Consider the following 12,701-nt stretch of genomic DNA (forward strand, 5'->3'; position numbering starts at 1 on the left):
CGCAGGCATCTCGTACAGCAGCGCGCTGATAGACTCCGGTTATTATTACACGGATTTATCTCGATGGTCTGTTTAAATTCTTTATAAATGAGACGTAGCTGAGGGTTTGTATGTGAAGATGCGCCATTTGTTGAACTCGTGCACTTTGGCGTAGCAGCACGGTTCACTCAGGTCACCAGAAATACTTTTTTTTACTCTCGTCTGGTTCTGGCTCCTCCACACGGCGTAAAAGAAAAGACCTGCGACCTTCACGCGTATTTAAAATACTAATAATCTGGTGATGTTCAGTCCTGATCATTTCTTAGTTTACGTCAAATCCTGACCCTCCACGCGCTTCCTCTTTTTTCCCTTTCCCCACTTTAACTCGTAGCCTGTTCTGGCTGAACTGCTAGTTTTGGATGAGTACATTAGAAGAGGGAAACCTGTAGGTCCTGCTGTTAGTGGAAGTCTTTTTTACTGTCTTTTGTTTTATTTCCACTTCCTTCAAAAAGTTAACCGAAACGGACGGCTAGCATCCTCTCATCCATGAAACTCCCTCCCTTCCTTCAGCTCTTACTCATTTCCCTGTACAGACAGACACCTTCTCCTCCTACATTCAGACTCCACATTAGGATCCCAGTCACATGCTCTTTCCCTCCATGCCTCGTCTCTCTTCCCGACTTTCTTTGTCCTTCTCTGTTAGCTACATTGATTTTTTTTTTGTTAAGACTTAATGTAATCTTATTTGTCATGAAACATTTCTATTTTAAACTGCAGTGGGGCTTCTCATTTTAAAGAGTCCATATCCTGTATTTTCCCCTGAGGTCATCTAATAACGTTAGTGAGGTTTAATACAAGAACAGCAGTTCCAAACCTCTCATCATCTCTTAATGTGTATTTGTTCTGATTGGCTGCCTTGTGTTGTGCCTTATTTACAGAGCACTCTGGGCTGAAACTTACACCTTCATTGTGAACAAGCAGGGCTAAACAGCTAGATGTATGTAAATGGGTTGTTTTTTGTGACATCAAAAAAAAAAAAAGTTTCCAAGTGGGCTGGTTTTGCAGCTTAGTTTCCATAAATGGCCTGGAGACTGAATGGTGGATTCTGAAACTTTAATAATATTTGCATATTTAAACTTTTGTTTAAAAAAGGTCAGTTTGGTTTTCCATGATAAGGGCCCAGTAACTTGATTTTTAGCCTTTTTTGGTAATATGAAACCATCTGGTTTTTGTTCCAAGTCATCAGGTCTGTGCACTGGTTCTGAAGAGATCTGCGTTGTATATTATTAGCTGTCACACCCACTGCAGCACAATGGAAAGGTGCTTATCACCAGAGCCCCCAGAGTTAAGAGAGCGGTGCTGCTGTTCTCATATCAGTCTTGAACACTCAGTAACGTAATCGTAGCCTTTTTTTCTGTGTTCTAGTATTATCTGGATATGATGCAGCAAAGTGATGAAATCATCCCCCCATATTGGAGGAGGGAGCTTATTTTAAATATGAGCTCATTTTCTCTTACAGTCAATAAAGTATGCAAAGAACTATGATGTACCAGAGTTTATTATGGTCACTCAAACCGTTTTACAGCCTTCAGTATGAATGCCACCAATCAGACTCAACTTACTCAATTAAAAAAACTACTAGCTACCTGAGCCTTTATGGAGGTGTGCTTGTGCTGCAAGTGATACTAAATATCATTTCTGTTGGCATTTTACTGTTCGACCGTGCGGTATAGTACGGTTACAAATCCGTGATTGCACATTTTCCTGGCCAAATGAACCGTACTATTCCTGAGTACCCATACTGAATTTGGTTACCTGTCTTCCTTGGATACCAGGTGAACCGAGCCAGAACACATGGGTGTGGCTAGTAATGATGCAAACAGCTGTTTGGTCAAACACAACTGTCAAAATGTGACAAACATGATCAAAAAAAACACTAGCTTGTCAAAATTGCTGTCTGTGACTTCACATAAAACCTGATGCAGTAAAAGGTACAGCTGCTCTGTCGTTGATTTTGTTGTTTGTTTTACTGTTAACATTAGATTTGCCTGAGAAATCAAGTGACTACATAAGCTAAATAGAGCTCTGTCTCCTTTTACATGTCTTTTATGCTATCGTAAACAGATTCAGGTACTTGTCTAGGGTACTAGTAGTTCTGGTCTCAAATTTGTAATCATATTGTGCTGTACCATATGGTCCAGTGAAAAAAAAAAACATGGAATTGGAAGACTAAATTCTGAACCTTGGTCTGTTTCTGTAGATTGACTGTCTAAAATCAGTCATAAGAAACAGGTACATACTGCAATATGTGTATGTGATATTCATGTCCAGATAAAGAGAAGTGTACTAGCAATATTGGGATGAAACTCTATAAAAGAAGTGCCAGCTTGTCAGTTCACTGGAGTGTTTTCCTGGAATTATGCAGTCGTAAGGACGGAACTTAGTTTAGCACTGAAATGGATGTTTTAACAGATTCTGATCTTTCCAGTATGCCAGAGAGATGTTCACAGATGAGATCTGTTTTGCATAGCTTAGTGCGGCACTAAGGGTTTGAAGATTTGGGAACAGTTCGTTTTTTTTCACCCTTTTGATTAGTCTGCTGCCACTTTGACAGTACGAAGTTGGCTACTTTTTTTGTCTTTAATTTATTTGTTAAAATGTAATGATTAAAACCAGTAAACACTGGAGAAATCTTTTAGGTCACCAATTGAGAAGGCTGACTGGGCCCTTAAAGATGCCTGGCTAGAGCTCTTTCTGCAGTGGCCAGTCAGCATTTTGCTGCCAGTGTGTTTGCCAACCCTAATGTTTTTGCCTCAAGGGTCAATGCCAGAGAGAGAGAGAGAGAGAGAGAAGGGAAGGGAGGGAGATAGAGAGATGCAGGCAGAGAGAGAGGGAGGGAGGGAGGATGAGAAGGAGGCATAGTTGGAGAGGGGAGGAAAAAGGGGTGGGAGGGAGAGGGAGGCTGGCAATCGCAGCAGCAGAGAGAACACAAGTGCTGAGTGATCGTGCGAGACTGGCTGCGCTTGCCTGCTGTGGACGCTGCTGTTTGTTTGCTGACTGGAGGGCAGTTCTGCCTGCGCCACGCCGAGGGGAACCGCCTGTCGCCAAAAAGCTAACAGCACGCTCTTCACACAGTCTGAGCTGGGATCGAGTGCAGGTCTCTACTGCAGAACTTATTGACGGCCATTATGCTGAGGCTTCACGCTTTGTTGACTGTCCTGCTCACTCACCTGTAGTCTCCTGTGTCCGGTGAGCGAGCGTGAGGGAGGACCGGTTTTGGAACTCAGCCCACAGCCAATCAGAAGGCCAGCTGCATGGGGGTTCTAGTGTGTTGCGATTGCTTCTTTTATAGGTACTAGACTTTAATATTAAATTTGATTATGTATTTATTTACTGTTGAGTTACTTTATTCTTGCTAGTTTTGCCCCAGTCTCTTCCACTCTTTTTATCTGGTGTGTAGGGGTTGCGTTTTGCTTTTGAAGACATTTGAGGATACCGGTTACCCAGGGCCTTTGGCTTGGAGTTTACATGGCAGCAAGCCAGAGTTCTGTGTCAGCATAGCCCATGATATGGGGCTTTTTTGTGGGTTTGAGGGCAGCGGGTGTTTGGACATGGTGTTCTCATCCAGCTCCCCCTCCTCCCATGTATGCCAAGGGCAGACTTTGCCCTGATAAAGGATAGCTGCTGCAACCTCTGGCTCTGCTTGCTATCTGTGCGAATAGACTGTTTTCAGAACTTGGCAAAATGTTAACGAGCCAGCACAAGCATGTGTTGGGATGAGGAGGACGAGAAATGGGGTTACTTTCTTTCACATGTGGTTGGGGTTTTATACTCAATGCAGTATAGTTCTATATATAACCACTTGCTGCAGCTCCAGCGTTTTTGATGATGCTCGCCAAACTGAAGCAGTCACAGCTGTATCTGATTAAAAGCAACAGACTGTAGTGATTCATGGTTGCCTCTCTCACTCTCTCTCTCGTGGGGGAACATGTAGGCCTTTGTGCTTGAGCGTCGCCTGTTCTGTTCCCCTCAGCAGAGATGTTACTTTTAGCTTTTGCCTTGAAAAACCTTGTTTTACCTCACTAACTAAAGTGAGCGATTTTTAGCACTTTAGAGTCACTCTCAGTCTGACTCAGAGTTAATAGACCTTGTATTGGAGGATCTAATTAGTTTTTATTAAATGTTTCAATTGCTCAGACCAATTTCCAAACATAAGTGTAAGCGTGGTATTATTTGTCGAACTTTCTATTTTGGTGTGGCTTAGTGTTTTATGTAAGAACGTAGTCAAAGGCAAATGAATCTTGATTAGGCTGTATATTCACACACGATTCAACGAAGAGTGAATGGAAAATTTCAAATGGTAGACTACAATTGGCAGCTCCTACTATTTCAGTCTAAACATCCTTATTAAAGGGTGGTGCACCGCAACCCACTGTACGTGCACTGTCCTGAGCCATTTCCTGTTTGTGATAATGTAAACAAAGATTTAACTGATCTTAGACTTGTGTTCCTGCTTTCAGCACTCCCTTCTCAAAGGAGCAAATATTAGCTTTAGCAAAGCTGTCTCAGTAGGTGGTAATGGCACATTTGACAAGTTTTAGCCTGGCTTTTGAATAGTGAGCTGTATTATCAGCTGTGCCATCTGACTGGGCCTCTGTTTTGTCTGATGTGCTTTAATTGGTGTGGTTCAGCCATTGGTTCCTGCCTGTCTGCATTCCTCACTAGCTTTGGGCCAATCTCCTGTGACGGTCATCTCCCAAGGTAAAATACAAAAAGCTCTTGGCTAGGCTTTGAATTCACGCCTTAAAGGCTGCTTCAACTGCTAATAAGGCTGAAGCCCATGCAGATGTTAAATACTTCCCCTTTCAAAGGTGAATGACGTTCGTTTTTCCCCTTCTGGCTTTTATTTTATGAGAAAATATAAGAGATTTTATCATGACACATTTTTACTGGTTCTCTGTTTCAGTTTTTAATCAATGTTACTTTTTAGAATAAATCATTAATTAATATGACATTAATATTTATATATCCAGCTCATAACCTAATTTAAATTTTAATCCAGTCAGTTAATAGCTGGATGTATCAAGTTATGTGGAAGACTAAGTGGGGTAGTAAAGTGGGATATCTCCTGTGGTATAAAAACGTGGAGTTACAACATGGTCACTTGTTATGTAAAATGTACAGGAAGTAAATATTTTTAATATGCATGACATTTACAGAGAGCATCAGTGCTGTAAAGCACTTCATTATCATTATTTTCTTTGTTTTATAAGTTTATTATTATTAAATTTTTTATAAGAACTTGATTCTGTGAGCTATACTGTGACCCTTCCTGCACTAAATGGTTCCTGTGTTATACTGCCTAATAATTTTGACGTACAGTATTTTGGCATGTTAACAGTAAAAACCATTAAAATAAATGCAAGTGTCTGCGAAATAAAGGTGATAATTTTGTGAATTTACATTTTATTTCTATAAATTCACATCCACAATGTTAAAATACAGCATATGTACAGTTTATTTACATGCATTTTACCCTTTTTGGGGAAAAATGACCAATCTTTTTATAGTGCTTTAGCAGTAAAAAAAAATACTTTGTTTAAAATTGTAGAAATGCTTGGCACAAAAAGAACATTCCTACTTTGAGTAATGAATGTTACCAGTCCAAAGGAGAGCGACATTATAGAGTATTCAGGATTCTGACCAAGGTGCACTATCTGAGTGCACATAAAAGTAAAAGGAAATGTCAAATTAGTAACACATTTTTCATATTACTGTAATGGAAAGGCATGTGTTTCAAAATTTTTCTTATACTGGGCGGAGACTGTGGAGCAGAAATTTGCAGTACTTGTTTCCTGCCCTTAAACTAGTACTGTCTAATACAAAACCATTGTTTGCTTTTCCTTTGTAGAAACTGGATGTTGGTTGTTAATCAGTGTTTGGATTTGTAGCTACTTAGTCACAGAATGATCTGTATTCCCCCGGACCTCCGTCTCTGTCTGTCTCTCAGTCACGGTATTGCGTAATCCACCCCCTCTGACCGCTATGCTGATCAGGTGGCAGTTGTGTGTGTGTGTGTGTGTGTGTGTGTGTGTGTGTGTGTGTGTGTGTGTGTGCGCGCGCGTGTGTGTGTGTGTGTCAGTGTCTCTCTCTCTCTCTCTCTCTCTCTCTCTCTCTCTCTCTCTCTCTCTCTCTCTCTCTTCCTCCCTCCCTCCCTCTCTCTGCATTTAGAGCTGCAGTGCTGCTAGAAGCACCTGATGTAACCCAAACAGCATTGCTGCACAATCATTCAGCGTCAGCTCCCAAGGTCAGTCCATTAAGTTCCAGCCCCAGCAGCACAGAAAAGAGGCCTCCCCCCATTCTGCACCCACCGGCACTCAGCTGCCTAATTGCCTTGGAACCACACTGAACTCTTAGCAGGTGTGACTCCTTCATTTGTTAGAATGGTCAGTGTTAGGGCGTACAAACCGTGAAGGTATGAGTTCATGGCTAAGTGCCTGAAGATGCTGCTTCATCTCCCTCCTTCTCTCATTTGACATGGTGACGTTCATTGCTCAAAGTGGGAGTGATCTTTTTGCAGTGACAAGCATTTCTATATATATCGCACAGGAACTCCTTGATGCAGGAAAGGACGCAGTATTGCTCGCAGCAGCATGTTCTTGCATAACACTGGAAGGTCACAGGATCCACCCGCCTTGGGAAGATGTCTGTGATCAGACTGTTAGGGCTGCATCCTCACATGGAGGAAATCATTGGGATGGATTGGGAAATATGGTGGACAGCTTAGTGTGAGGGAAATGCACATAATTGTCCCAATACTTCAAATCCACTTGTCTTGTTTTCCACTACATTATACATGTAGCATACCAATGATTCTTCCCATGGATATTAGTGGAGCTGCACTGTATGGACATAAATTCAATGTGCGATGACTATATGAAAAGCAATAAATTGAGATTAAAATATCCAATTTTAGTGTGCAGCTAGTTTGCTACTCCAAGCATATGTTTTGTGCATTGTAAGGCTTTCAGAAAAAGTTAGCATTCCCTGTATGGCTGTTTCTATGTAGACCTACAAAAACAAATGTAATTCCTTAAACAGTTCCCTATGGTGATGCAGGTTTATTGTGACAGTTTTTCCTGCTTCACACATTTTACTTGCAATACTGGAATTAAGAATAGCTGTGAAGTTTGAATTAGTTTTTATAAGCTAGTATTTAAAGAGAGAGTAGTTCAGCAGTGCATGTGGGTTTCCTTTGAAAGCAGCTGGATAGCAAAACGGATAAGACTTTTGTTCTACACATGCAGTGTATATTGATTCCTTCTGTTATCACAGCCCCTGACAATGTTTGGGTTATGTATGTTTTTTTTTATTATCTTGGAAACCCGTATTGCAATGACACTAGACAGTTTTCACAGTTGCTGCATCTTCACATCCGACTGTAAATAGTAGCATTATCAAACAATCCGCCGGCCAAGTTTCAACATGGCCAGTAGGAGAGCAGATAGTGTGTCTGGTAGTTAGCTCTTATGTTCACGAAGGCTATTTTGACTTGGTGGAAGTGTGTTGCGCAAAAGTTGAAAACATTTAAACTTGGTATGACCCTGCGCATCTGCCACACCGTGCACCAAAAATCTGCATTTGTGCCACCCACCCATTGGAAATAATGCGTTTAAATGTGCATCTGTGGATTGTATGCGTTCGGAGTGAAAGCAGCTGCGTTCAGGTGGCTGGGCGTATTCCACAAATAATGTGTGTCGAAACCACAAGGAATCCCCCTGTGACAAATTTTGTGAAGTGGAGCAGATCTTTCTGAGCAGTCTTAGGGGCAGGAAGCTCAAACTTGAACACACATCACACTAAAAGAATAAACTAAAGAACCTAGCACTTACTATGCTTCGGTTTGAGGGGGAAAAAGTCCAGTCCAAGAGAAGTTAATTCTTCCTGCTTAACCCATATGAACCTTAGCAAGTGCCTTAAACACCAAGGGCACATCATATTTCTACACTGAAGTAAACTACTCACCAAGCTACAGTGGCTATCTGTTTCTCAAGGTTTTTAAGCAAACCTCTGATGACTTCCAGATGTAATCTGCCAGTGGATTAATAATTATCTTCAAGCTGTGCATTTTTTGTCCCATGTTCACACTGTAGTTTTATCTACCTTCTTTTTGCTTGGTTACCTTGTAAAAAGTGACGCAACAAGCAAAGCTTTTCTGCTGAAGTTCAGTATTTTTCAACTAGATTGAGTGGAAACTCTGGTAATGATGTTTGAAATATTGGTGCGTTTAGGAATGCTGCAGTGATTCAGGACAGGAGTCTCAGCCACTGTTTACAACGTGACCAGAAGTCATTTAACGCTAGTATTTACACTTACACTTTAACAAGTGTGAGAATGATCTATTAAAATATGAATAATTGCACAGCCCTAGATTCTAGGTAGTTAACTTGAGCAATAGGAGCAAGTTTACCTTTTGGGCAACAAAATCCAGGTCTGTATAGGAAAAGCCAGTGTTAATTTTAACTAGGGCTGTAACAATGCATGATACAAAAATGTGACAATGTGCATCTGTGTGTGAGCAATACCAGCTGCATTTAATCATTATTACTCCATCTAAAGTAATAGCATTGTTTGACCACAGAAGTTAAACATTTTTCAGTACACTCTCAGCTTCAGTCTGTCAACACCAAAAAGACAATGAAAGCACCCTTAGAGGTGAGAGAGTTATGAGAACTAAACCCCCCTTATTATCAAAACATTTCTCATTTTTTGTTTTAATCTCCTCGTAGCTGGTGGTGCAGGTTGTTACTGTTGGCTCAGCATCGCTAGGGATGAGGAGCATAGCGTGATGTGCTGTTGTTTTGGCCCTTGCAACCCCAGGGAGCCTGCAGCGCTACTGCAGAGACACTGGCTGATGAAGCTGGGTGTTTTCACAAGCCCTATCTCTCCCAGTGGCTCTGTAAGCTGCTTACAGATGGTTAACGCACACTTTCCACAAGCCTCACCTGAGCTGCTGGGCTGCTCTTGTGGATTCAGCAGCCAATCTTAAGCCTTGCTTCTGACACTGCCTACCAGTGATGCACCTTGTGTTCTTCATGTCATTTTCTTTGTGGCACAAGAGGCCACAAGTGTCTTAGTAACAAGCTGAAGTTGTCCTTGTTTTTCACATGCTTGCCTACAGTTTCTGTTTGGAAATGACTGCTAAATTGCAGACACCTGTGGTACGTTAGTTGTTGACTCAGTTTGATATAATGCAATCAGTCTTTGCTAAGCTTTGTCATTATCCAGCTATTGTTGACAAGTGGCTTAAATCTCCAGCGATAAGACATGCTAAGGGAAGGCCTGTAGTGTCCATGCTAGTGTTGGGTGATATATTGTTCATACCAGTACACAAAAATATAAAAATTGAACAAAATAGTTTCCTTTCTGGAGATTTGGGTCTGCCTGGTTAACATACACAGTTTTGTGTAAGAGAGTAGAAATGAACAATCAAACCAGTCTGTTTCAGAAGTACAAAGACATTCTTTTAACTTAGAGTACCAGTACTCAGAAAGCCAGTTAATGCCCAATTACATCGCTTTTTTAAATCTGATTTTCTCAGGTGTATACAACTTTTGCACATTACTGTAATAAACAAAAAATAAATATCATCTGACACCATGATTCCATGATATATTTAGAAATTACCAGTGCTGCACAGCACTAATTTGTGCCAGCTGTGAAGTTTTAATCTTAGACGTAAGAAGCTGAGTGTGCCAATACTTTTAAACAGAATATTCTCATTTTGTTTGTGGCAAGCCAGCTGTCAGTAATCAAGCTGTTATCTCTCATGTAGTCAGCTCAGTGCCAGCATTGTGCAAAAATCACCACTCCACCCTGAGGTGGAGGGAACTGGGCCGTACCACTGAAGATGTGGTTCAGGGTTTTATAGAGGACAGAGCACATGTGGCATCTTTATAATGTTTTAGGCCAGGGGTTCTTAAGCTTTTTGCAACCCCATCTCTCTGATCTTAAAGTTTCCTAAGTGGTTTTAATTGGTATAGAAGCTTTACGTTATGTTGAGATTCTTCATGCTCACACATCTTTTATTAAAGTAGTTCTTTAAACAACCGTGCGTTGAAAGCTTCTTTAGGGAACCAAAAGTGTGTGTTCTTTCAAAGTGATGCCACAGAACTCTTTTTGGCAACTTTATTTTTAAGAGTGTACACCACTTTCTTGTGCTCTTTCTCTTTTTTCTCACCCTCTCTCTCTTGTCTATATATATTTGGCATACTGTGCTGTGTGGTTTAGCTGTGTCTCTAGGTCTTGTGAATACACAGCTCTTCTCTGTCCTTCCTGTGGAGGAGTCTGTGGAGGGAGCTGCTTATGGCCTTTGTGTTATGAATACTTGTGTTTACAGCACACAGATCTTCTTATCATGCACCCTCTCACCTAATGGAACGCAAAGCTTCAGACTGTTTAGCCAGTGCCTTTGTGTACTGTAAACGTGGGATATATTAGCCATGGCTAACTCAGTGAACACCTCAGAGACTTAATGATACTTAGTATAATAATGTACGTTATGGAGCATTTGCTTTAAAATCAAAGTTATGCACTTTGGAGCAAAGCACTGCATTGCAATTAGATATCTGTACATAGCAATTGCAATATGCCGTGTAATATATTACAGCCATGTCAGCATATCATGAATGTGACATTGTTAAAGCCTGGCCTGCATGACTTCAACTGGTTTTTGATTATGAGAATACTTCAGTTTATTAAACATGTACACAAACTCATGTAAGATGTTTGAGGAGAATCGCTCCGTATTTTTACAGATTTAGAAAACATTCAGTGATGTTTTATTGTTTTTTTTTTGACAGTATCACTATTAGAAAGACCAATATTGTAGTAAATATTAAGTGATGAATTGTATTTCATGCTGTTATGCAAGAAAATGTTGATTCTTAATCTTTCTTTGAACGTTTTTACTCTTGTTGTAGTTGTCTGTCTGTTTTTCCGTGGCCAGCCACTTGGTGGCAGCAGGCATCTTGTGCTGTTGAACTTTGTCATATTCTATCTCTCACCTATGGGAGGTGCTCTTGATCTGAGTTTTACCTACAAAGCAGATTCAGAACTGTATTAAATTAAGAAATATTACTACTGAAACAATGTCTTGGTGTTTCTTCTACATCTGCTGTATAAAACCTCATGTTGTGTGGAATAAATCCACCACGTCATGGTTCTGTTTGTGTGCATGTATGTAGGTGAGTGAGAGATCTCTCATGTTAGTGCTTAGTCTGCAGTGCTGCTTCATGCTTGAGCACCATCCAGTCAGGATAATGGGTTTCTTTCATGTATGTCTGGACAGTTGAGCTTGCCTTTGGCGCCTTTTTCATGGGCCTTTTTCAGGACCCTGATGAGGCTTTCATTCACTTCCTTTCAGTGATGCATGTTCGATGCCTGTTTGACTACAGCGGAACTCCTTTCCTGCTCATTCAGTACCGGTCCAGTTCCCTGGCATGTAGCTGTTCAGAGTGTGAAATCAAGTGGCTTGCGATTGGTTATATAATGTTTAATGTTCGTTGTTTATTGCTGCAGGGTGATAGAGGTGGAGTGATTAGACCTGAATGTCTTCTGAAAAAAACCCTGAAAGTCTTCTGCCTTAGGCTGAAACATAGAACAGACAGAACAGAAGTAGCATATTTATGTCCAGGTGTTTGATTTGGAATTGCATATGTGGCCTTATTTTAAGTTGCATGCTTAAATGCTAAATTTACCTAAAATATGATTAATATTAATACTGAAATGCATTGCATTTAAACTGCTCAAGTAAGATAAGGGTTACACTTGAGTATTTGTACAGTGGTGTGTTTTTTTTGCAGCCATGAAAATTTTAAGAAATGGACTTTACGGTCATAAAATGACTTTGCAATTAAGGTTTTTTTTTTTATACTCTCTGCTGAAGTATTTCTGTAAAGTGATTTTATGTTAAAAAAAACCCATATCCATACCCTGTTGTATTTCCCCCCCCATAAGGTCCACTTATGAAATTTGTGTTAATTTATGTATCAAAACAGTCATCATTCATTTGTACATGACCATTTTCCAACCTTTCTTTATCCCTTAAACTATTTTTGTTACTATGCAATTAAGACATATATGTAAATGAGCTCTGTTCTGATTGGCTGTCCTTTATTGCAGCTTTTCAAAAAGCAGTCCAACTTTAACAATGTTTACTTTACAAAAAAAATAAAGTGAAGTAAATTCAGATATCTGAGATATGGGCCCTTTAGTAAGTTAAAGGGATGGATAAATCAAATTTTAGCCTTAAGTTTTGTTTCATACAAGTGGTCACTGGCCTTCAGCCCATTGCTCTTGGCAGGAGGTGCTGTTTTTGTTCTCTGAAAGCCACTGTCTCCTTTCCAAATCCTCTTTTGCCGTTGGAAGAGCTGTCCTCAAATCATTGTTAAACCAGTAACTTGTGTGCTCCTGCCCCTGGAGCAGGTGTTGTAGAGGAGGCTACTGGTGGTTGGTGGAGATTTCTTCGCCCTCCAGGTGCAGCCCTACACCACACAAGCAGCCTTCAACCTCAGGAATGCAAGGAGAGCATGGCACGGCCCTGTGAAAATTTTTTTCTTTTTCTTTCTTAGTTGTTGAAGTGTTGTACAGCTTAATGAATGTGCGTGCGTGCGTGCGTGCGCGCACACACACACACACACACACACACACACACACACACA

At 40.6% G+C, this 12,701-nt stretch overlaps 1 protein-coding gene across 3 annotated transcripts in view; it reads left to right on the forward strand.

Moving 5' to 3' along the window:
• mob2a (MOB kinase activator 2a) overlaps window positions 1-12,701 on the forward strand; it is a 50,894-nt gene that overhangs the window by 20,293 nt on the left and 17,900 nt on the right. The window contains exon 1 of one of the 3 annotated variants that reach the window (XM_036575826.1): window positions 2,957-3,331. The exons of the other annotated variants lie outside the window; for them this stretch is intronic. Coding sequence (XP_036431719.1) covers window positions 3,294-3,331 — 38 coding nt within the window. The 5' untranslated portion in view covers window positions 2,957-3,293. Of the gene's footprint in view, window positions 1-2,956; window positions 3,332-12,701 lie in introns of those variants that run through there. 3 annotated transcript variants of the gene reach the window in all.

Source organism: Colossoma macropomum, unplaced genomic scaffold (genome assembly GCF_904425465.1).
Source record: "Colossoma macropomum unplaced genomic scaffold, Colossoma_macropomum, whole genome shotgun sequence".
NCBI classification, from domain to species: Eukaryota; Metazoa; Chordata; class Actinopteri; order Characiformes; family Serrasalmidae; genus Colossoma; species Colossoma macropomum.